The 26477-nt window shown below is 40.6% G+C and overlaps 1 protein-coding gene across 2 annotated transcripts in view; it reads left to right on the top strand.

The window, feature by feature from the left end:
• The first annotated feature begins 2665 nt into the window (after nt 1–2665).
• Nucleotides 2666–26477, top strand: part of CEP78 (centrosomal protein 78) — a 60756-nt gene continuing 36944 nt past the window's right edge. For both annotated transcript variants that reach the window (XM_063455021.1, XM_063455020.1), the window contains exons 1-8: nt 2666–2791; nt 4563–4835; nt 13370–13545; nt 14260–14332; nt 21951–22054; nt 23737–23911; nt 24226–24339; nt 25547–25611. In XM_063455021.1, the coding sequence (XP_063311091.1) occupies nt 4583–4835; nt 13370–13545; nt 14260–14332; nt 21951–22054; nt 23737–23911; nt 24226–24339; nt 25547–25611 (960 nt within the window). In that variant the 5' untranslated portion in view covers nt 2666–2791; nt 4563–4582. The remainder of the gene's footprint in view (nt 2792–4562; nt 4836–13369; nt 13546–14259; nt 14333–21950; nt 22055–23736; nt 23912–24225; nt 24340–25546; nt 25612–26477) is intronic.

Genomic DNA, 26477 nt, shown 5'->3' with positions numbered 1-26477 from the left:
GTGTTTGTGTAAGAAGGACTGTGTGAACAGTGTGTGTGTGTGTGAAAGTTGCAGTCTGTACGTGAGGACGGCAGTGTGTGTGTGTGAAAGTTGCAGTGTGAGTGAGGGGCAATGTGTGTATGGGGGGCCAATGTGTGTGTAGGGTGTGTGTGTGTATTGGGGGCAGTGTATGTGGGCAATGTGTGTGTATGGGGGCAGTGTATGTGTATGGTGGGCAATGTGTGTATGGGGGCAGTGTATGTGTATGGTGGGTAATGTGTGTATGGGGGCAGTGTATGTATGTGGGGGCAGTGTGTGCGCGCGCGGTCAGTGTGTGCGCGCGCGTGGGGTCAGTGTGTGCGCGCGCGTGGGGTCAGTGTGTGCGCGTAGGGTCAGTGTGTGCGCGTAGGGTCAGTGTGTGCGCGTAGGGTCAGTGTGTGCGCGTAGGGTCAGTGTGTGCGCGTAGGGTCAGTGTGTGCGCGTAGGGTCAGTGTGTGCGCGTAGGGTCAGTGTGTGTGCGTAGGGTCAGTGTGTGTGCGTAGGGTCAGTGTGTGTGCGTAGGGTCAGTGTGTGTGCGTAGGGTCAGTGTGTGTGCGTAGGGTATGTTTTTTTTTTATTTGCTAAAAAAAAAAAAAATTTAAATATACATAATGTCCCCCCTCCCTTCTTACCTTTGTTTAGGGAGGACATTTCTCGATTCCTGGTGGTCCATGTGGTGAGAGTGAACTCTAATCCCGGTCTCCAGGGCTAGAGTTCACTCTCGCGAGATCCGGAGCGTTGCCGTGGCAACGCTCCGTGCTCGCGAGAGGACCTGGAGGAGCTGCAGACTGAGCTCCCCCAGGTCCTCTCTCTCCCTCCCCTGCCAGCGGCCAGCAAACAGTGCCTGCGGACCTGAGAGGGAGATCTCTGACCTCCCCTCCGGTCCATGAATGCACATTGCAGGGCAGGCGCTTGGACAACGCCAGCCCTGCATTAGCCCGCAGGGGAGAGGGAGAACCTCAGATTCTCAGGGGGCAATTGCCCTGTTGCCCCCCCACCCCCCCCTGGATCCGCCAGTGCTTGGGCTATAGGGTGAGGAGTGGGTTAATTTTCCTGCACTGGGGACTCTCCTCCTCCGTCATCGGCTGAATGCGCAAACGCGGCATGAGCCACACGCGCAGTCAGCCAGTCTCATAGGAAAGCATTCTGAATGCTCTCCTATGGATGCTGGCATCTTCTCATTGTGAAAATCACAGTCGGAAGCACCTCTAATGGCTGTCAATGAAACAGCCACAAGAGGCTGGATTAACTCATTTGTAGACATAGCAGTTTCTCTGAAACTGCTATGTTTACAGCAGGCAGGGTTAATCCTAGACGGACCTGGCACCCAGACCACTTCATTAAACTGAAGTGGTCTGGGTGCCTATAGTGGTCCTTTAATATCCATGGTTTTGAAAATTAACAGCCTCTAAGCTCATTTAGGTGTGACAGTCCAGGACCCATAAAGTTTTGACCTATCTGTACAGGTTTCAATTCCATGCACGTAAATGCAACTAGTCATTTACCGACTAAAAGGTTTCACAACCTCCTCTCTGGAGTAAGTCTGTGAATCAATGCGTAAACAGAAGTGGGTGAGTAGTTGAGTTGGAGTCAGTCAGTGAGTAAGCGGATACACAGGAGTCACTTAGGTCAGTCAGTGAGTGAGTGAGTAATCAGATGTCGGTCAGTGAGTGAGTGTGTGTGTGTGTAATCAGGAGTCAGTGAGTGGATGGGTGTGTAATCAGGAGTCAGTAGGTGAGCAGGTCGGTAGGTGCCCGCTGTACGCTGCATTGACAGTGATCGAGCGCATACGAGCCGTCAGGTGAATGCTGTAGGAGGCAGTCAGCAGCATGAGAGAAATGAAGAGATCAGGAAGAGGGAAAAGGCGGGAGCGGGAGAGAAAGGAAGAGGCAGGTCTCCGGGAGGAGAGCAGGAAACAGGGAGGCGGTAAGTGGGCGGGGCCTGCAGGACGGTTAGGAAACCAAGGGAACCCAGCGACGCCAGGCGAGCCAACCAGGGACAGCGCTCATTAATGGACAGCATAGCAGCCATCACACAGAGGTAACAGCAACAGCAGCCATCACACAGAGGTAACAGCAACAGCAGCCATCACACAGAGGTAACAGCAGCCATCACACAGAGGTAACAGCAGCCATCACACAGGGGCCACAGCAGCCATCACACAGGGGCCACAGCAGCCATCACACAGGGGCCACAGCAGCCATCACACAGGGGCCACAGCAGCCATCACACAGGGGCCACAGCAGCCATCACACAGGGGCCACAGCAGCCATCACACAGGGGCCACAGCAGCCATCACACAGGGGCCACAGCAGCCATCACACAGGGGCCACAGCAGCCATCACACAGGGGCCACAGCAGCCATCACACAGGGGCCACAGCAGCCATCACACAGGGGCCACAGCAGCCATCACACAGGGGTCACAGCAGCCATCACACAGGGGTCACAGCAGCCATCACACAGGGGCCACAGCAGCCATCACACAGGGGCCACAGCAGCCATCACACAGGGGCCACAGCAGCCATCACACAGGGGCCACAGCAGCCATCACACAGGGGCCACAGCAGCCATCACACAGGGGCCACAGCAGCCATCACACAGGGGCCACAGCAGCCATCACACAGGGGCCACAGCAGCCATCACACAGGGGCCACAGCAGCCATCACACAGGGGCCACAGCAGCCATCACACAGGGGCCACAGCAGCCATCACACAGGGGTAACAGCAGCCTGTCTCCCTGCTTGTCATCCCTTTCCTTAATCTGCTGCAGAGGTGGGTGTTTTTTATAATCAGCTCTGTATAGTTTTGCTATATAACTAGTCTATGTTAGTGGCAGCAGGAATTTACTAGTAACTGTACCAATACGAATTAGTGACTAACTGCATTAAGCAGCTTTTTCACTGCTAATCTATGCATTGCTACATTAACAAATCACAATGCCACAAATTACTGCTGACACTAGTCACAGTGCCACCAACTACGGTGTTTTTACTAGTATTACTAATTACTGCACTAGCTAGTTACTATATAACTAATTACAGCACTTACTAGTCATTGTAACCTTGATTGATCCACTGACAGTGCTGCCAACAGTTGTTTTAACTGGTCATTGTATCAGTATCTGCCACATTATCCTTAGTTCCTTAACATCTGCATTAACTAAATGCTGTACTAACATGTCACTGTACCACTACTAGATAGTTCAATAATATGTCACAGGGCCATTGCGACTTATGCTAGTATCTCAGTATTACTAGCATTGAATGTTTGCAGCGTCACTAATTGCTGAATAAATGAGTCCTTGCAACAAGTCCCAACCATGTTAACTGGTGAAATTTCATGAGGCTTCTTGCAGTTTAAGAAATATTAAAGATTCCTGCTATTTGTCAGCTTTTGCAAAGGAGTCTTTATGAAAGTTCATCAACACTTTCATGACACATCCATAAAGACAAAGTAGGGCCTTCTTTGTCTCTTGTAATTCCCAGCTTTAGCAAGGGAATTTCAATCACATCAGTTGCTATACCTCATTGGAATGGCATTATCTTGTTCTATGTACAATAGATGCCTATGGCACCTAATTATGCAAGAACAATCTTAAATGAACACTATAGTGTCAGGAATACAGATATCTCCCTTTTTGTTTTCCACTCTGCCACCTCTACACAAGTGACAGTACTACTTTAACCCCTTAAGGACCAAACCTCTGGAGTAAAAGGGAATCATGACATGTCACACATGTCATGTGTCCTTAAGGGGTTTAGGAACACTACAGGCACCAAAACAACTTGATCTCAATTAAGTTGTTACAGTGTCTGGAGGGCCCGGTCACTGTCTTGCCTTAATGGGTAAAACTTGCCTTCAGAAGGCCAGAATCTGACACTTTCAGCCAATAAGCTAGCCGTGCACTGCGATGCTTGGCTCAGGAGAACTAATGAAAGCTCCTAAGCAGGAGAATCCAGCTCTCCTAGAGTGAAGGAAGAGAGTAGCAGCTGTCAGACTCCTGGAAAAGAGTGAAATCCTTCTTAAATGCTTTGCCTATTGACTGTGGGGGGGAGGGGCTCAGGGCTTTTTTTGCACCATAACTACTACTGCTTGTAAAGTTATATTGCATGTGAAGTATATGCCATGTATACACAACTTAAAAAATGCTACAGATACCACTCTTGAGTTTGGTAATGATCTGGAATTTTGACTAAATGTGAGTATCATTTGCATACAATACCATAACAACAGAAGAAATTGGATGTATACATAAAAAAAGCTATACTTTAGGGTGCCCTAAAAAGTGTCCCAATCAGAGCGATGCCTTTAGGCAAGTTCCTACTGGCAAATCCAGTACTGGCCAACAAATGAGTTGACTAATCACAGCAACACTGACCTCTGCATTAAATAGTTGGTTTTACGCTCCTTTTTCTTCTCGCTTATGTGATAACTTTTTATATGTAAGCATATGGCTAGTTTTATTGTGTTTTAAAACAGTTGATATGATAACCCAAAACATTGTGATTTTTTTATTTTTTTTATTTATTTCACCCCCTAACAGGAAGAAGTATTAATATAAAAATGATTGACTCAGTTCAAATACGTCGTCATGGAGCTGTAGACTTTCATTCGCACTATGAATCCCTGTGTGCAATACAAGACTCAGTCCCAGTACCAGCTATAAGAACCAGCTACGGGCACAGGACCCTAAGTTTTAATGCGGATAGGATAAAAGTTTCTGACTGGCCACCTATTCTTAATTCTCTGAAAATTAACAAGAACTTGACAAGTATTTCAATAAAAAGTTGCCATCAGCCAGGACTTAGCGATTCAGGTTTGTTAAAAATCTGTATATGTGCATGTTCCAGTGTTTTAAACAAAAAACTTACACTGTCTTAATTCATGAGGTTCTAGATCAGTGGTTCCCAACCCAGTCCTCAAGTACCCCCTGCCAGTCCAGGATTTTGGGATTACCCTGTTGTGTCTGAAGTGTTTTTTTTCCCTTCTCCTAAAACAGGCATAAGCAACCTTCGGTACTCCAGATGTTTTGGACTACACCCCCCCCCACCCCCCCATAATGCTTTGCAAGCATTATGGGTGTAAGAGCATTATGGGGACTGTAGTCCAGAACATCTGGGGTGCCGAAGGTTGCCTACCCCTGTCCTAAAAACACCTTAGAAACAACTTGGTAATCCCTAAATCCTGGACTGTTAGGGGGTACTTGAGGACTGGGTTGGGAACCACTGTTCTAGAGGGATTGATCAAAAACGTATATGATCTGTGTTAAAGACTATTATTAAATTCACATTTTTGCATAGCAAAATTGTTACTTGAGTTCTATCTGTATTTAGTTTGTTCTTTTCTAGTGTCCGTTTTCTAGTTTTTATTGTGTAAAGGACTTTTTTTTTTTTTTACTAATGGTGTTTCTTAAAGGAACACTCTAACTTTAGAAATGAATATATGTATAGGATTGAAAAATAATAAATCTATGTGTGTGGAATTGGCGCTTTTGTAAAAATTTAATAAATATTTTATTAGCAGCTACCACATTCATATAGGGACTCTCCTCCCCTATAGAAATATGTATAAATAGGTGTATGCACTAAGTGGAAAGGAAAATATGTATGATCCACCACTAGTGTGATTGTGGAGCGCTTAAAGATTCAGTAACTTGCCCCTAAGGGTTAATACAGTTTTCAGCATTCAAGAAATGTAGTGTAGTAATATCATTTCATCATAGTTGGACAATGTGAAATAAATGGTCACAACAGTCTCACTCACATGGGAAAGAGCCACATAGGATCGGCTTAGGTCGCTTTGGTATGTGTGTACTATGGTGACTCTGTACCTCTTCTTGTTCAGATGGTCCCCATATAAAAAAAAGAAAAGGATAGGAGAACAAAGGAAGCCAGGTGGCTTCTAGTGCAATAAGTTCCACAAGATAGAGAAAAATGTAGTGAATAAGTGGCTTCTCACCTTGTCAGGAGCACAGACCTGACTCCTGGTGTATAAGTAAGTGTGCTTTTAAGGGGGCAACAACCTTTCTTTAAGCAGCAGATGGTAGGAGGTTGACTTGTGTTCTTAATAAAATAATATTTATTAAACAAATGTAACAACTCAAATAATATAAATAAATCAATTAAAGTCCTTTTAAATCGTCCTTCCTGAAACGCGTTTCTCTGTATAGTAACAGCTTTCTCAATCGGTGTCCATCATGCTGCATATTGACGGTTTAAATGTCTCCTCATTCCTGCTGATTGGTGATTCGCTTAGGGAATACTCCAATTGGATTCTTGATTTCCGTAGGTGTGTGCTTGAATCAGCTGTATCGGATGGAGTGTTTTAGCCCGGTCACATGATTCCCCACGTGGCAAAATGTCACGTGCAGCGTCATGAATAGGGCATGTTTATACATGGTCTGTGTATATTTCATAGAAGTACTAAAGATAACGTAATTTCCTATGTTTCTCAGCCGTTTTCTTGTGGTAAATTCCCTTCTACGCCGGTGTTAGAAATTTAAAGTATATTGTTGTCCATCTTCCCAGCAAGTAATTGGGATTAATGTGGCTCATTAGTAAAACATATACAAAAGAAAACAAACGGTTGAAAATCAGGGAAAATGGTATATTAAATCGACATTATTATACAAAATATACATATATGCTGTTCATATATGTATAATTAAAATGCATATAAATACAGTACGATTAGGTGTAATTGAAATAAATGGTCTTAATCATGTACACTTCGTATCTGCATAATAGTGCAGTTGAATACAGTACAATTAGGTGTAGTTAAAGTGAATTGTCAGAGGGAATAGCCACTTGATACCAAGTGATAAAGTGCACAACAAATCTCAATGTGATTTAAGAACTATAAAAAAATATATATATATTTACTTTTTTTATTATTTAAAACTCTTTAAAAATTGAATATTTTGAATTTAAAAATAAATAATAAAATTTGGATATATCTTTATCAAATTACTAAAAGATATATAAAAAATATATTTTTATAAAAAATTACACAGCTCAAAATCGTCATTGAGGCCATCTACGGTCTTCTTGATAGATTAATTTGTGTTCCCATAATGCCATAAATAGATTAGCATAGCTGGGCGTGATTGTTATCGTGCCCATTGCTGTTCCACATGTCTGTAGATAAAAGATTTCTCTAAACCAAAAATAATTGTTGTTTAAAATCCATTTAATACCTTTGATTAAAAAGTCTATCTGCTCATCCAAAAATGTCTGTGAATGTTCTAAAAAGTGTTTAGCAGCTTGGCATCCTCTTTCATGTGAAATAATAGTGTACAGCGAGCTGACATCTGCTATTACTAAAAAAACTATTTTTATTCCATTCCTAGTCTGCCAACACTTGAAGAATATTCAAGGTATCTTTAAGATAACTAGGGCATTTACCGTACATACTATTGGTTGAAGGCACTTGTCTATGTATTGGGACAACTTACTTGAAATTGACCCAATTCCAGAGACAATAGGCCTTCCTGGAGCTTTGTTTCTATCCTTATGGATCTTTGGTAAATTATACGATATGATGGAAAATACCGGTATCTTTGGGTGTGCAATGTTTAAAAATGTATATTCTTTTTGATTAAGAATTCACAAACGTTTTCCTTCTTCTATGAGTTTATCATATTCATTTTTCATTTCTCTACTTGGGTCTTTACTTAAAATTTTATAGGTACTAGCGTCACTCAGGAGACTAATAGCTTCTTGTGTATAGTCCTCACTATTTAAAATAACTATTCCCCTGCCCTTGTCGGCTGGTTTTATCACTATGGTGTTGTCTTGTCTCAATTCTTTAAGTGCTTGTCTTTCGCCAAAGTTAAGGTTATACTGACTTTGATGTGGTTTTTTAATTTTATCGATATTCCTCATGACCATTTTCTCAAACGTAGTAATTTCTTAATCTAGGGTAAAATGTCAAATTTTTACATTTTTTACCTGGCATCCAGATTTTATTCTAGTCACTTGTGATGTCCAGTCTCTGTACACCATAATCCCCCACGAATTAGGGTGTGAAGCAGTTTTAAATAGATTAAAAACAGATAAAATGAATTAGTTTTTCTGGAATTTTGTTATCATAGAAGGGATAAAGATTATTTTAACGAATAACAATTTTGGATTTTAGACACTTTTTACATTCAAAGACAAGGCACATCTATGTGTACTAGGTTTGCACCAAGTTATGCCAATCGTTTTATGGACAATTTGGAGTCTAAAGCAATCTGGGGAGATCACCCCTGGAAAGCAAACCTAGTATCCTATTTTAGATACATAGACGACTTGTTTTTTTTATCTGGAAAGGTCCTGAAACCTCACTTAAACTTTTTTTTTTTTTAACCACCTAAACAACAACAATAGTGGCATCATTTTAACATCAGAACACAGCAAAGATTGAATTAATTTTTTAGACATCCAAATTTTTATCCAGGATGGGAATATTAACACTAGAACTTTTTTTTAAAAAGTGTGAACCAACACAGACATTGACAGATCAAGCGGCCACTACCAACCATGGTTAGATGGGGTCCCTAAAGGTCAGTTCCTACGTCTTCGCAGGAACTGTTCCCTCAATACAGATTTCGACGAACAAGCTAGAACCCTAGAAGCTCAATTTATCAGTAAAAATTACCCAAAAGAAAAGCTAGAAGAATCCCTCAAAGCAGTGAAACAAAAAGAAAGGCTCGATCTCTTAGAATATAATACGAATAAAAATAAAGGCCCACCATCCATGCCGATCATCTTTAACTTTGCCAATAAGAATAAAATCGTGAAAAAAACTATTCAAAAACACTGGCACATTTTAAAACAAGACAACATTTTAAAGACACTCATCCCAGATAAACCCCATATAATTTTACGAGGGGGCCCCAAACCTAAAGACAATGCTTACTAAAAATTATACAAAAAAAGCCAATACAAGCAATCCATCATTTTTATCAAATTCTTAAGTTTTTTTTTAAATGCAACAGATGCATTGTCTGCAGATCCACTGACCAAAACAGCACATCAAAAACAACCCAATTTACCTCAAACAAAACAGGCATTACATACCCTATTAAAGATTTAATATGTTGCACTACTAAGAATGTTGTATACCTATCGGAGTGCCCATGTGGCCTCCAGTATGTGGGTATGACCACACGATGCTTAAAAATAAGGTTAGCAGAACACTGTAGAAATATTATCAAAGGCTACCTGAATCACTCTGTTTCAAAGCATACAACAAAGACCCTAAATTTTTAGACTGTACTGGGATCCAAAGATGTAAATTACCCTGGAGGGGAGGTGACCTAAAAAAATTACTGGGACAAAAAGAAATGCACTGGGTGTTCCTTTTAAAAACCCTTACCCCCAAAGGTCTTAATGTAGAGTTCGACCTGTTTAATTTTTTAGAATATATTTCTTATATTTTATTATCTTTTATAATTATTTTATGCATGAAATATATATTGAATCATTATTTTAATAATTACACATATTATGTATTATCAATTTTTTTTATGTGCATATCCAATCTGCAAGCTTTTTTCTTTATCCTATATATTTCACAAACCCCTATTTCATTTTATGTTTTTATACTCCACTGTGATATCACCACTAACTGTACAGTAAGATAGACCATTTATCACTTATATACTCTACCCAGCAAGTGCTTGCTCTTATTGTGTTTATTCTTTGAGCCTATGTGGATATTAATATTATTATTCTATTAAAATGTTTTATTGCCTAAATGAATGCCCCTGGCCTTTCACTTGTATTAATGACAAATGTTGCCCTCTGTCATCTTAATATTCAGTTTGGCTTTATATATGTAGAATAATATATATGCAACATGGCCGCCGCCGCATACATAAACCCTCCCTCTTCCAGCATTAATTATATTGCTGGTCTGTGCCTACATACCCCATAATTCTTTGCGGCAAGGCCCGAAAATACTAAAATGGCCGCCGATCATGTGACAGTTCTATCTAAATATAATATGCAAGGTATTGTGAGTATAAAACCTAGTTTTTAATTTTAAACTATCACGTTTCCCATATAGGTATGTATTCTCTGATACGTCTAAAATTTAGCACTTTAAAAAAAACAACAAAAAAAAACGGAATTATGACGTCATTTTGGCGCCTTTTTAAAATATGTTCACTGCCTATATATACCTGTATGTAACAGGATGTACTTTCTGATCTCCACTTGATAAAGCCTAAGGGCGAAACGCGTTGTGGTTTTTAAACTGTTGTTTTAAATAAAGGTATTTTGGCCACTTTCTTACTGTGAGTTAGCCATCTTACTTTTTATTACTATTATTATTTTACTTTTTTACTACTACCATCCTTTTATCCGGCACCAGAAGTGTTTTTACTTTCCAGTGAGGATATTACTCCCAAAAATAGTGGGTGGGGATTATACCATTCAAGCTGTATTCATTGAACAGTTAGTCTGTTCAACTAAATGTGAGTAACCACTTGGTTTTTTATCTTCTCACCTCTGGCAATTTATACTTTGAGCACTATTGCCATTCCCGCTTTTATTTCCACATATGGGCCCTTATCAAGAAAGAATACCAAGACCTCACGTATCCCATAAGTGGGGATTATACCACTGTACGTTATCCACACTAGAGTTAAGTCCATAGCTCTTGAAAACGTGAGTAGGACCATATACTCTTTTTTTATTGTTTCTACCCCTTTCGGGACATACTACACCATTAGTTGTTATCTTATTTATTTTATATGATGTACAAAGACGCATCTACACCACTCTGAAGAATCCCCCACTACTAAAGACTGTATTCACCTCTACAAAGATATACCTCGTTGTTTGATTCATCTACCAGTCAGACTATTTATTCTGGACTTCTATTTGCTATTATCTATTATATATATTGCATTTTAGTCTGCCTATTCTATGCTCTTTTAATTTCGGTGGTTTTTAGTGGCGCTGCCTTCCTTTCTTTTTTCTGTACCATTTCCGTTGTATTTTCCTTCCATCCGTCAGGTGTACTGTTTCTGGGTGCTAGATTTCGGGTGGAATCCTCCATTCATAGTGAGTAGTTTTCTGGCTTTGACATCCATGGTGAGCAGTTCTTCTCCTGGCCAGGTTATTATTCCAGCTGGGTACCTGATGACCAGTAGGGTATATGTGTTGATGGCTTGGATCTTGTTCTTGCCATTGGGCTGGGACTTCAGAACCTTCTGACTCTTTGGAGGTACTTGGATGTTGCTATCCTCCTTCCCTATTCTTCATGGTTTCCAATGCATTTGCGGTACCCCCAGGTAGCTGTCCTCTACATCTTCTATTTGGCATTCTGGAACTTCAACTCCTTTTGTCCTGATCATCTTCCCTCTTTTTGCTATCTGCACTTCTCTAGTCCGAACGACATCCCTATGTCCTTGCTGTATATCCTAGTTAGGTGGATCAGTGAGTCAATGTCCCGCTCATTTTTGGCATACAGCTTGATGACATCCTTGTAGAGTAGGTGACTGATGGTAGCTCCACTCTTGAACCTATATCTGTATCCACTCGTCTTGATGATCTAGCTAAGGGGGTTGAGGCCTATGCAGAACAGCATTGGGGATAGTGCATCACCTTGATGTTCACTTGTGTTATTGTCCTGGAATTGGCTTCTAGAGTTGTTTTCCAATTACCCATCGAGTTCTTGATGAAGGCTCTTATTGTTTTTCTGACCTTGTAGGGAGGTTGTCACAGGCGTTCTTGTAGTCAATACAGGTTGTGCACAGATTGGTCTGTCTGGTCTTAGAATCTATTGTGACTGCTTGGTCTACCAGTAGTTGGTGTTTTGATCCTCTGATGTTTCCAATCCCCTTCTGAGTATTGCTCGTATATTGACTCATATGCCCTTGGATCTTGGAGGCTATGATGCCTGACTGGAGTTTCCATGTTGTGGGAGGCAGGTTATTGGTCGGTAGTTGGATGGTGTTGTTCCCTTGTGAGGGTCCTTCATGATCAGTATTGTTCTGCCTTGTGTTAGCCAGTCAGGGTGGGAGCCTGTTGCTAGTAGATGGTTCATTTGTGCTGCTAGCAGCGCTGTTAACTTCTTTATCCAGTAGTTGTGGATCATGTCAGGTCCTGGGGCTGACCAACTCTTCATGTGTGCTGCTCTTTATATCCACATTCTTATTTAAATCTCTTGTTGCGCTTAACCTCACCTTCAGCCTGTCAAATGGAAGCTGGCTGTTTCTGTTACAGCTTCCATAGTAAAAGATGCTGGCTTTCATATGTGTTTCTTTGTCCTCCCTAGCCTTTCTGTGTCTCATTGGCGCTCCCAGCCTCTCTGTATGTCTTTGTCCCTCCCAGCCTCTCTGTGTGTCTCTTTGTCCCACTAGCCCCTCTGTGTTTCTTTGTCCCCTCATCCCTCTGTGTGCCTTTTCTCCCCTCCTCTCAGCCCTCTGTGTGCCTTTTCTCCCCTCCTCTCAGCCCTCTGTGTGCCTTTTCTCCCCTCCTCTCATCCCTCTGTGTGCCTTTTCTCCCCTCCTCTCAGCCCTCTGTGTGCCTTTTCGCCCCTCCTCTCAGCCCTCTGTGTGCCTTTTCCCCCCTCCTCTCAGCCCTCTGTGTGCCTTTTCCTCCCAGAGGGCTGAGGGAAGCCACAGAAGGTTGAGGGAACAGGGAAGAGGCACACAGAGGGCCAAGGGAAGGCCCTATGCATACCCCTGCCCCCCTATTCCCCCTACCGTGGTCCTGATCCTATAGTGCTATAACCACCACCTAGCTCCCCTGCCCCCCACTTGCCTCCCTAAATACAGTCAAATCTTGCTTGCATTCAAGTCTGCAGCTGCTGGCTCTGCCCCTGACTTCATCAGATGTTATTCTCTGAACCAATCATAATGCTTTTCAATAGGATTGGTTGAGCTTGTGAAGGAAGCATATCAGGGGCAGAGCCAGCACAAGTCAAACACAGCCCTGGCCAATCAGCATCTCCTCATATATATTAATTGAAGTAATGCATCTATATGAGGAAAGTTCAGTGTATTCATGCAAAATGTGGAGACACTGGCAGTGCTGCACACTGTGCAACACTGCACCAGGAAGCACCTCTTGTAAGCATCTGATGAGTGGCCAGTGGAGGTGTCCCTAGGCTGTAATGTAAACCTTGCATTTTCTCTGAAAATACTGTGTGTACTGCAAAAAGTCTGAAGGTAATGATTCTACTCACCAGAGCAAATACAATAAACTGTAGTTGTTCTGGTGACTTTTTTATGTAGACCTATGTTATAGTTTATAGAATAAACAGAGATGAAAATTCTTGAGGATTTTAATCTCTACAATTTACTCCTTTATAAATTTAAACCTGAATCCTTATGTGTCTTTGTTTTGGTGACAGGTGCAGAAAAGCTTGGAATCTATTTCAAAAGACGTGTTCCACCCATTCATTCGAAGGACATGACTTTTCAGTTATGCGCATCCATTGCAGGGTGTTTAAGTGTATCAAATTCCTTGAGTAGTTTGGAACTTCATGGACTGCCCTTACGGAAAAGAGACTTCAAATTTTTAGCAAAGGTAAATCTACAACTTACATGTTTGTGCTTTACAATCCGCCAACTGATATTGTGTATATATGTGATATCATTTTTTTAATCCACATTTTTGCCTGTGAATTTACCAGAAATAAAAGTATAGTTGAGTTTTGCTTTCTATTATAGGCATTGGAAGATCATCACTTCTTCATATACTGGCATTACTCTTGTTAAATGAGCTTTGACTTTTAATTGAATATAAAATAAGTGTCAACACGTCATTTCTTTGACTAACAATTGCCTAGGCACACTAGGAAGTATCCTAGGACATTTTCAATGTAATATTTTATTTATTTTTTTCTAAACCACAATAACATTGGGTACAAGTACTCCCTTTAAAATAATAAATAAAAAAAAACTTGGAATAAGTTATCAATGTGATTTTTGTTATTTTTGTCTAAAACCAACAATCCAAGCACTATAACCACTTTTACAAAACAGACATGTGCTCTGTTGAACAATGGTTCTCTTTTGTGGTTATGCATGTGATGTTTTGCGCACATCATATCATAATGCAAAGTTCTCGATTGATGGTAATTGTGGACCTTAATAAATCTGCTGCGTTCATAAAGCACCTGTTCCAAAATAATGCAATTCTCATGGCTTGGGTGTGTGCTTTAATATGAATAGCCAGGATAGTGCTTCTTGCTGAATTTATAAAACAAGCTAATCTTCCATGTTCTTTCTCTTATTTAAGGGCTTGGCTGCCTCCAAATCCTTGGAAAGTGTGTCTTTACCACACTGTTCTTGCGGAGATGAAGGATTGGAAAGTAAGGTGTTTCCTAATGAACAAAATCTGTCATTCTTGCTTTTTTTATTTACATTGTTATTCATTAAAATATGAATAGTCAGGAATTAAAAATTAATGTCAAATTATAGGCCAACATAGAACAAGCATTACATGCTTTATTCACCCATGGTTTTTCACCATTGCAGTTCTGGTATTATGGACATGCATAGTTACATTGTAATATAGATGGAAAGCAAAAGACTAATCTCTGCCCAGTTCACCCTTTCACATACCTGTATTACTGCTATTGAACCAAAAGTAAGCAAAAAAACATAAAACTATTTGAAGTGATTTTCATTTTTGCAGTAAGGTGGAGCGTAAGTGGAGAACAAAAAACTAAACAAAAGCACAATGACCACCTGCTATTGAGTGTACTTAGAGCAAGTGGCTGCGAATTATGCAAAATGGAACCAGGGACAAATAGAGGGAAAAAAATTGAATTTATAATGGGTAAAAGGGTGCAGCAGTACCGAACTGGTGAACATTTGTAACCTATGTGTGCAATTTTAGAAAGTAGAAAGAAAGGGACTGCGCATCCTATGAGAAAAATAGGTCCCTTCTTGGATACCTATGGAGTTCATATAACCACCAATAGAGTATAAAAGCAATCCCCTTGTTTACAATCCCTCCTACTTCGGCTTCTTCACATTAACTCCTTAAGGACCAAACTTCTGGAATAAAAGGGAATCATGACATGTCACACATGTCATGTGTCCTTAAGGGGTTAAAGAGAAAGTGGGAAGGGGAAATAAACGAAGAAGAATCTCATAGGGTTATACTATTAAAATTAATAATCCGTTATATCATTGATAAAGCCCTTGAAGTGGCGAAACGCATGTGAGCAGAGTTTCCATGAGCTGAGACTCTTACAAAAGTTACGTATGTTGAAAGACAGAGAATCAAAAAAACTGTAAAAAAAAAATAAAAAATACTTATTTTCACCGATACAACCCAGGATCTGCAGAGACACTAAACAGAAGGGACTGCATTGGTAACTCCCATATGGAATGATATGCTGGTAAAATTCTAAGCAAATGTGAGAATCCACCATGACTCTTTTAATTGCATGGTTTAAATAAATGTATTCATTTTAGCAGTATACCCTATTAGATTCTCTCGTTTTTTTTTTTTTCCCCTACCCACTTTTTATTTGTATGCTTGTAAAAGCGCTAAAGTCTGGAGTCACCGTACATAGTAAAGCTGCACTATAACATTTGGAATACAAACATGTATTCTCAACATTATATTTTTGTACTCCCTTTTTAAATTTAGGGCCCCCTAATCTAAATTAAAAAGAAAAGGGTCTTCGTCACCTTTTTTCCCCAGTGCTAAGACTCACTCTGTGCATCCTCTTGCTCTGCCACCAATGAGGTCATCCCTCAGGCTGTAGTCTTCTCATACAATCAAATGCTGCTCATAGGGAAGAACTGAATTAATTGCTTCCCTATTATATGATTTGAAAATGTTCATGTCCTCATGAAATACACGAGGACCTATAACGTCACATTACTGAGGGAAACTCTGTTGTACCAGCAGAAGCACCCTCTACTTTAGCCTGTATTTCCGTATCTTTAAAATTACAATGCTTACATTGTTGCACTTAAAGGCCACTGCACCCAGACCACTTTGGAGGTACATCTACTAAACTGTTTGTTTAAAGGTTACACTACAAACATAACTGTGCAGGGTTGGCTCATTGGCTAAATGTGTCAGCTGGACTCTCGGCTAATGAGCAGGCTGTTATGGATAATGCAAGGAGTGGCCTTACACTTTCCTTTGCAAGTAGATTGCAAATAGTTTTAGAATGACCTGGATACTTATCTATGTTATGATGCCCACCACTCTCGGCAGCAGTGCAGGGCCAGCTAATTCACTGAGAGCGTCGGCTGTTTATCAGTTAATGAACTAAGCCCTGCACTGACTGGGTTAGCTGAGACTGAGAGTTTCCTGCTTACCTGCATGCTGTAGATGAGGCAGGGTCTGGCACCTGACAGACCTAAGGTAAGAAGTCAAAACTGCTCTAAAACAGTCTATATATTTATATATCACATACATTGTTGTTTTTTCTTTTTTGAAGTGTAACTAAACTGTTACAACAAGCAAACATGGATTGCTGTTTGAACCCCATCGGGTCTTTTTCAAGATAAAATATACTGTGGGTCAATGCATTAATCTAATATAAATTTAGTTATATAACCTACACTCTCTATATTTGTTCTTGACAAAGAACCGGTGGGTTACCTAACTGTGTGAAGTGCTTTTGCAGGTATTGGCTCTAGTATTGGCTCATCTCCCATGGTGTTGCCCTCGGCTTCTATTACATTAACCCAGCAGAAATGAAGGAGCACTCGATGGTTTGGAATAAATAAATATTTTTTTCCTTTTTTAGTCTAGATTACTGGGCCTTATAAAAAGCTGTGAAACTTGCCTACAACGCAGTGCATTGACAGTATCTTGTTGCCCGATTCACACATGGTGAGAATTCCTGATGATCTCTCGTCCATACACATACTTGTCATAAAAAAACAACAATGAGGGGGGGCGGGGCCTGACAGCCAAGATGGCCGGACGTGTTCCCTAAGAGCTGGTGCATCAGTGGGCATAAAAACGAGAACCCTACAGAAACTACTCATGCCAATAACCCATGGTGCCCAAAAACGGATACTAGACCACATCAGGACCAAAACGGTACCAAAAGTGTACCGACAAGCCACACGAGCGTTCGAATCGGCCACGCGGCCTAAACTGAAGTGGGACCTGCAGCCTGGGGGAGGCGGCCGATCGCCCGGCACAGGACCCGCTTGCACGCGAGAAATTAACTCAGCCCTGCAACCCCCCCCTCTGGACCGGCGGGGGATATCCCGGTCCTCGTGGGGGACGAACACCCCCAAAGCGTGATAAGGCCAAACGAAAACACTAACCAGACACCGAGGCAGTAGGGGCCCAAGCAAGATGGCGCCACAAGCACGACCCGCGACTAAAAGCCTACCTGTTAGACCACCCGACTGCACGCTGGAATTCTACGAGCGGCTGTGCACCGGTCTGTGGACCAAACTCAGCACCAGGAGATGGCTCTACAGGCAGGCGACAAAAGCAATGGCGGCGTGGATTCGCCCTGCCACCCGGCGCCAAATGAGCAGTGACCCGCCCCGAGCCCCCAGAGGGGCCCGCAGACGAAGGCTAGGTGCGAGATCGGGGAAGCAGGTACTTACATACATGGCGGACGCCAACACCAGCCCTCGTACATGCCAACACGGGACTCTAAAGTACGCCCGACCCGCTAACGCTCGGCGGCACCTAAAGCCCTCAACCAACGAAGCACATCCCAGCCTCCACAGACTCCCGAAGACAGCACGGTCAATCGACACATCGAGCGGGTCTGTACAGAGGACAGGACCATGTGGAGACCCTCCCTGGGAGACAGACGCCAATCAAACCACGCACCCTACCACCGTCCCGAGCCCACATGCCAAATTCCCCAAGTCGGCATCGGCTGACTGAAGAGGACCGACCCAGACAGAGACTGTGCCCCTGCAGGACCATAGGCAGAGACACTGCAAAATTCCTTCGCACAGTCTGTGTCAAAGTGCGGCTGTTCGCAGAACCGGGGACTGCAGCTATAGAGACTCTCTGTACCGCAACTAAGCTCGGTTCCTACATAATGGATACCGGTACTTAAGTTTTGCATGCCCTGATTTGTTGTTCCACGGAGCCCTGGTATGCCTAACCACTGTCCCATTGCAGCAGTCTTATGCAGGCGCTGCCAGGCCATTAGAGAGGGGAATACACTTTATCAATACTACTCTTGCATCAATCTAGCTGGTATATGGCATACACAGGGTCACCCAAATCTATTATATAGTAGAAGTTACTAACCCTGGTTTATGGCATTTTCTTTTTTTTGTTATATAAAGAGGTGTGCAATTGTAAACTCAGTTAATTGCCTATGATGCAGCCTACCCTAGCGTAGATAGACCACCATGCTCAGATAGGCGCAGCGACCATACTTCGTATCTGCAACAGGGTCCAACGTGGCAATTAACATGGTGTTTAGCATGTGTGGAGAGCTAACGTGACAATCTGCCTCAAACTGTCTAGCGTATCATGCAGTAGTTTCCTGTTACCCATATAGATGACACTAACTTAGCACTGTTAAACGATGTTAAACGATGTCTAGCTTACTTTACTCTAGAACTCTCACTATTTAGCCACGTTAGTTACAATCATATCTTATTACTATAATCTAAAGCTTCCTCGACCTAACATGTATATGCTCAGCAAGTAACGTCATGATTGTCGATCTCTGTAGCGTGTACCTTGCCTGCCATTTAGGGACCTCACCTAAAAATGTCAGTTACCTGCTCAGTCTAACCCATAATGCCTTTCTGTTTAAATGCTATGCTTACATGCCTGTATTCTTCGTGTTATAAAAAAAAAAAAAAAAATGTGCTGCCTACACTGTAAAATGATATCGAGAGTGTGCAGAAGCTGTCGTGGCTCTGCATGCCGGTTGTAAACCTGTGCACATACAAAAATAAAGAATTTAAATTTTGAAGATCGATGCACATTAAAAAAAAAAAAAAAAAAAAAAAAAAAAAAGCCTGCAAGGACTTTAAGCTGTAGTTGTTCTGGTGACTATAGTATCTACTTTTGTCGACTAAAGAGTATTTTGCATCATTACTCTATACTATGTACCTAGTTTCTCTCTGTGGTTGAATGATGTTCATATATATTGGCTTTGTGATACAATATCCCACAATCCTTATACATTTTGTGCAAAATCCCACCTTTTTAATTGCAGTGCTATTCTGCTTGCAATATTTCCATTTGTATTAAGCATGTTTCTTCTTATATTACTTAATTCGCTGTTTTTTCCTTTCTCGCAGTTTTCTGTCCAGGGGCTAAAAGCAGAACATTCTTATGTAGTTCTGTGAAAATAACATTTACAGAAGGCATAATAAATAAATAAAACAGTACTGATATATCAGTGTAAGCATTAGCTAGGTTTGGCATCATCATTCTGCATGCTGACCGAATGTCAAAGGTACGCTATAGGCACTTCTACCACTTCAGCTCTTTAAAGTGGTCTGGGTGCAGTGTCCCAGGTCCCTTAACCATGCAAAGGTAATTATTGCAGTTTTTAATAAACTGAAATAATTACCTTTAAGGCTAAACTTCACCTCTAGTGGCTGTCTACCAGACAGCCTCTAGAGGGACTTTTGGGTTGTGAGGGGACAATTGGTTGCCTGACGCAGGACATTCACATGTACGTTAGGTCTTCCCCGCCAATGTCAGGAGCGGAGGCAGAGCCTGAACCAGCGCCAAGGGACATCTGCACGGGAATCCGGTAAATGACAGAAGGTGTTTCTAAACCCTTTTGCACCCCTCATATTAGCAAAGTGTTTGTTATTACTATAGTTGCTGTTTGTCACGGGTTTGTGAGTCTATTGCTGTTATTCCTTCAATCCTCCACTAGTCCTACTTCCAGATGTACTGAATATAATGAAAGTATTCCATTTGTGTAGAGTTTCCCCAATATAATGGATGCAATCAGTCGTATTGGGTAAAAGCAGCAATCTGAACTTTATTAGGCCACACTCGGCTTTTTATGCAGTGCTGCTAGCATGGGGTTTCCAATACAAAATCACAGGGGTTTCCTTCCCACAAGCCATTGTGTTTGAGAGATAGTTGAGCTCCAATTAAGCTAATCCAATTATCTCTCAAACAGGAAAACTTACATACAATTTTTACATATCACAAAAACATGACAACAGCATCGGAACCCCACAAAAATTATATTCCGGAATAGCCCCGATATGAGCGCACAACCTATCCAAAAAGCGTTCAGATCGGTTCAGTAAAACTAAGTTATGTTTGTGCATATATTAACTGGCTGCCTGGTAGTGGTGGTATTGTCAATTTCAAGAGGGGTTAATTTGATTGTATGGGATGTCAGAGGTTACAACCTAAATTCCTCTTTGAAGCTGGGACCCCAGTAGAGTTACTCTGTAAGGTGTGAGAAGTCACACATAAGTGGCCTGGAAGTCTATAAACTAACTCTCTCATTTTCCATATGTCCTGATTCCCTCCTAGATAAGGAGTCCTTTGATATGAACAAGCCTTGTGTTCCAATATCATATGCAAAAGAGACATCAACACCTATCCACAGATTAATACTAATTTTATCATATTTAAAATGGGACAAGCACAATCTTCCAATCAAGCCTAAACATGATTTGCAAACAAGGGGACCCCACAGAATCTGTTCTGTAACCGAACAGAAGGAAACAATTAAATTTGAATGCAGGGAAAAATTAGATGATACAAAGTATAATTAAGGGAACACGTACAAGGAGTCCCATCTCCCGTGACACTGTTATTTCAAATGTATATGTTTTTCCCAGCCTCGGGCTCTCCCTGCTTCTCACAGTGTAGTTAGACACACTGACACACATGCAGATACACAGACACACATACACACACTGACACATCTGCAGTTACAAACACTGACACATGCGGATCCATAGACACTCAAAAACACTGGCATACATACAGATACAGACAAGTAAAATCACAGAAAGATACAAACACTGTACACAGTCTTAACAGCCCCAATAGTTAGCGACTTTCAATTCACAACATGGCTAGGAGCACTCAGAAAATCTCTAAACAGGTAGTGATGCGCTTACTCTATACCTCCCTGGTTGTCCTCTCCTTCTAATGCAGGTTGCTTTGTAGTTCAGATCACTTAGTGCTGTCAGAGGCGTTTTTGGTATGTACACCGCTCAGCCACTAATAGGTGTTTTATGCCATTCTTGTAACAAGTGGTTTTCTGCATCAATTTAATTAGTTGATTTTATATGTAATAGCCCAAGAGTTTGATGATTTTTTTTTTTTTTTTAGCAAGGTAATTAGCGGAACTGTACTTCTGATATGACCCCTAGCATTTCTGTAGGTAAATGTGACATATTTCTATGAACAGGTATTAACACGTAAAAACGCTGAAAAATTAGAATATTGCTTTTTTGTCTGGTTCTTCAAAGGTTAAAGTTGTCCATTTCCCATCACTTCCTGTTATGCATAGGAATAGTGGAATTGTTCATTTTCTTTTCTTGGTTTTGCTGTTTTACTTATCTGCTGAAATAAGATTGTGAGTCATTTCCCAGCAGTATTTCCCCCAGTGACTTGCTGCTTTTATTGCAAATATTTTTTGCTTCTGTTTCCCTGGTTTCCACAGCGATTAGAGGAGTATAAATTTAAAATTGTATTTTTGAATCTGCAACGCCTCCTACAATCAGCTGTTCTGTTCCATTTTTTTTTCTTTTCAAAACATATGAATTAATGAGTTTCCAATAAAGCAATCAGTCTAAACAAACCTCATATTGACATTACCCTTACTGAACAGTGATAGTTTTTGGGTTCTGTGGAATTACGCTGTTCATAATTGGCACCCAGCACTTGGCAAAAATACTATAATATTATATTAAGCATTGTTAAATGGAACCCTGGTAACGCTAGCCATTGCATGTTTGTTTATTTCTCTGTATTGATGTAGTATCACATCTTAACATTATTTTTGTTATCCTCTAATTGCTTAGTAATTTGTCAGAGTATTAAGAATTCTGAAACAATCAAGATTGTGGACTTCACTGGATGCAGCTTGACATGGCGTGGAGCTGAATATATAGCCAATGTAATAAAGGTATTGTTTCCGACAGTATGTACTGTATATATGTGAGTGCTTTTGTATAATAATCACTGTAGTCACCTTATTCCATTCCACCTTATCACCAAGCTGTTCCACTGGAGGAAATCTTAAGTTATTGTTAAGTTGGGTGTGCATTGTGTTATCACATGCTATCCCATTGTGAGTAGACCTTTTAATATGGAATTGTACCTTACAGGTATACTCTAACCACCAAAACAACTTTAGCTTAATGAATCTGTGTTGGTGTACATATCATACCGCTACACTTACTGCTCCATTTTCTGCCATTTCAGAGTTAAATTGCTTGTTTTTATGCAGCCCAGGTGAAACCTCTGTGTTGTGACTCACACAGCCTCAGTTGTTATGGTGTTATGGTGCTTGACAGTTGGTACCCTACCAAAGAATGGTTTAACAACTTACCTTAGATGTGCCAGGCACCGCTGTGATGGTTATGGTGCCAGGAGTGCCCTGGTCTATCCCAGGGTAAATAACCTGTAATCAGCTGGATTTCTGCTGATGCCTCCTGAATGCTCGCAATCAATGTATCTACCGTAGACCATTTAACTACATACCCTGAAAGAGAGAAAGGGTACTCCAAACACCATAATAAACCATACTTAGTTATAATGGTTATGTTCCTTGGATTGTTCCTTTAAATTTATATTTTGATGCTTTGAGTGTCCCTTTTAAGGAACATACATATGTCCAGAAAACAAATCACACGCTATGGCATGTAATGAATGGTTTGGTTATCACATGCCTTTCATCAAGCCTTGTCGTCCTTGACAGAAGTGGGACCTGCTGTTGCTTAACCACTTCAAGGTCAAGGTTCAATACATTTCTCATTTTAAGGTATAACCTCGAATATGTTTAATGACATGTGAGAATCTAACGTTTGGTTACAAAATCTATCCTTAATACTTAATTGATGATCAGGCCGCTTTTAGGTGAAAATAAAGAAACATTATAATTAGTTCTAACTGGTTCACTAACCACTATTGCTGTTTATAATTGTTAGAGGGATACTGTAGGCACCCAGACCACTTCAGCTCATTGAAGTGGTCTGGGTGCAATGTCCCTTAACCCTACAGTGGTAATTATTGCAGTTTCTGAGAAACAATAATTACCTCTGAGGGTTAACTCTACCAAACAGACACTTCCGGAATCGAAACGGACCTTTGGTCCGTTATCTGACAATGCTAGTCCTCACACTCTGCATGAGGAACTCCAGCGTCAGAGTTTTTTTCTCCATAGGAAAGCATTGAATAATGCTTTCCTATGGGGAAATCCTAATGCGAGTGCGGCCATTGCCATGCATGCGCATTAGGTCTCCCCCGCCAACTGATGTTGGCGGGGGAGGAGTGTGGACGGAGCCTTTCTCAGTGCCAAGGGACATCAGTGCTGGATTCAGGTAAGTGAGTGAAGGGGTTTTAACCCCTTCAGCACCACGGGAGGGGGACACTGCAGGAGCCTATAGTGCCAGGAAAAAGGGTTTGTTTTCCTGACACTATAGAATCCCTTTAAACCAGCTTGTTTTTTAGTTGGTGACAAAGGTACTGCAAACTGTTATGCTATTTTATGGACAGATTTTAAATTAAAACATAATATATTATATATCGTTTGAATGTAACAGCAATGTCGAGGTCTGTTATTTAAATGTCTTTTTACTCTCATAGCATCAAGCAACCAGACGACATAGTGAGACCTGGGCTGAAAGCCTGAGATACAGAAGACCTGACCTTGACTGCATGACAGGACTGAGACGTGTCACTTTAAACTGCAATACCTTTGTGGGCGACCGTGGAGCCAATTCTTTAGCAGAAATACTTGCCGAAGATCTTTGGCTAAAAGGTATTACAAATACCATATAAAACTACACTGTCAAACAGATATGCCCTATGAATAGCAGTATTTCGATAAAACCCTAATGTCAATGTCTTGAAGACGTAAAGGGACACAGACATAGAAATATCTCCATTATAAGATAAATTGAAGAATAAGGGAATTTATAATTTTCCATGTAGTTGCACACTTCATACAAAGATCAATAATTTTTTCAGTAATTTTCTTGTTCTTTGTTATGTTATGAAAAGCTGCTTTTTATATTGTTTTTTTTTCTGTAAAATATACAGGTTAATTTGTTTTCCTTTTTATTTCCACAATAGCTCTAGATATGCGTCAGTGTGGCATATCCAATGAAGGTGCAGAGTCCTTCCTCAAAGCTCTTCAGACGAATACCACTATACTGGTGCTGGATATGAGACAAAATCCTCTGATTGGTATGGATTGGGTTTTTTCAGGGAAATTGGTCATTGGAATAATTTTAGATTTTTGTTCAAAACCTCAGTCTTGTGAATATGAAATGAAGTAGGCATTTCTTCATATAACTGTACAAATGATTATTTTTTTTAAAATTTGGTTATGGAACAAAAACTTTTTACATTTTATTTTGTCACTTAGAGCAAAACCGAAATTTTGTTGCATTAACAATCATTAACAACAACTGTGAAGATATTTTTTTTTTTATTTTTATTTTATTTACGGTAACTAATAGTGGTGTTTAAGATAAGGCTGGCAATGCATTTGTATATAGTGTAAGATTGCGGGAATAATTATTTTTGTGTAGTAGCAGCACATGTAAATGCATGAGTTTATTTGCATATATTTTAACTGTGAATTCAGAATCCCAATTGTTAATAGTTATAGTAGTTATAGTTTTGTCAGTTTGCTTCAATCTTGTTTAGGTGATGTTTCTGTAAGCTTCAGACCCTGCTACACCACCAGTGGATCCTCTCCTGCCTGTCATTGTAATAACTGTAATGCCACCATAATTTGTCAAAAGTAAAAATTGTCAAGAATTCAAAGTAAATTCAAAATGAATTTCAAATCAAGACCAGAATAATAGCCAAGCTGGAAACTTTTCCCAATCTAGCTACTTTTGCATTACGCTTGAAATTCACTCTGAAATCCTGATAATTCTCATTTTAGTTAAAGGGACACTATAGTCACCCAAACCACTTCAGCTCAATGAAGTGGTCTGGGTGTCAGGTCCCTCTAGGGTTAACCCTGCCTGATGTAAACATAGCAGTTTCTGAGAACAGTAGTGGTCATGTGGGATACTTTTTGAATCCATGCAACTGATTGTTGTGACTGCTGTACCAACTGTGTACTAATCCCTCCCTGTGGAGGAGCAGAAGATCTGTTCTCAAAGTAAAACAGATTTCTCCCACATGATTCGTTTTACCATATTTCAGTGTTTGACAGGATGCTCTAAGATGCAATGTAGGGATCATAGATGTCAAACTCCAGATGTAAGGGACAGCCTGATTTTCAGACAATACTTTACTTTTGCTCAGTGATGCACAATTTTAACTGATTACATATTAAGCAGATAAATCCTAATGCCATATCATAATTCTAGCTCACTAGGATCACGTTTGACATTTCCAGGTTATGACTAAACGCTGCTTTATGTTTTTGTTTTAGATTATTCATTGCTGAAGACTGTCACGGAGAGAGTCCTTATGAATGCACATGGTTCAAATTCTGAGGTATGTTTTGTCAGCTAGTTGGTTCATTAGTGATCAGAATATGATACATTTGTACTAAATGATTTGAAGACCATTGCCATGTCAGGCTTGTGCTATTGAACAAGGGATTTGCTCACCTATGGTCCTTCAGGGTTAAATTACAACATTGCATTTGATGTTTTAGTAAAGTTGCAATAATAAAACATGCATCTTAATGTCCTTGGGCAGACTAGATGGGCCGAATGGTTCTTATCTGCCGTCACATTCTATGTTTCTATGTTTATGTTTCTGTATGTTCCTGGTGGTTCTGCATTTAAAAATAAATAAAAATGTTTTTGCATATCATCTGTTTATGGTTAAGACTTTTTGTAAGTAAAATAAAAAAATAAAGTTGGCCTTTCCTCGTACACATTCATTCTGATAATTAAAATATTGGAATCTTTAGATTAAGCAACTGGTAGGCACTCTGTTAGTATTAGGAACTACAGCCAAAGATTTTAAGTATCAAAAGCATGGGCCTGGGAACTGTGCTATACAAATGTTCTGAAACATCACTTGTACAAGGCTTTCATTGTTAGTGTATCCAAATACATATATTTTGTATTTGTATTTCATGAGAATCAATATGACATGCTGCAAACCTTCTGGATCACCCATAAGATGCTGCTTCCCACTGGAGGTACATATCATGTCAACAAGATGGAGGAGGAGTTGCTGCTTATTGGACAATCACTTACTGAATTTGTATATTAACAGTAAATTACATTTTGTCGTAAATACAAGGCCCCTTGCACACAGGGCCGGTGTGGCCCAACAGGATACCATAAATTTCCCGGTGGGTCGCAGGACTTTGGGCCGGGGAGAGACTGGAGAGCCCTATGTAGGGA

This window comes from Pelobates fuscus, chromosome 5 (assembly GCF_036172605.1).
Source record: "Pelobates fuscus isolate aPelFus1 chromosome 5, aPelFus1.pri, whole genome shotgun sequence".
NCBI lineage: Eukaryota > Metazoa > Chordata > Amphibia > Anura > Pelobatidae > Pelobates > Pelobates fuscus.
The sequence above is the reverse complement of the archived record's forward strand: the minus strand, read 5'-3'. Positions and strand labels throughout refer to the sequence as shown.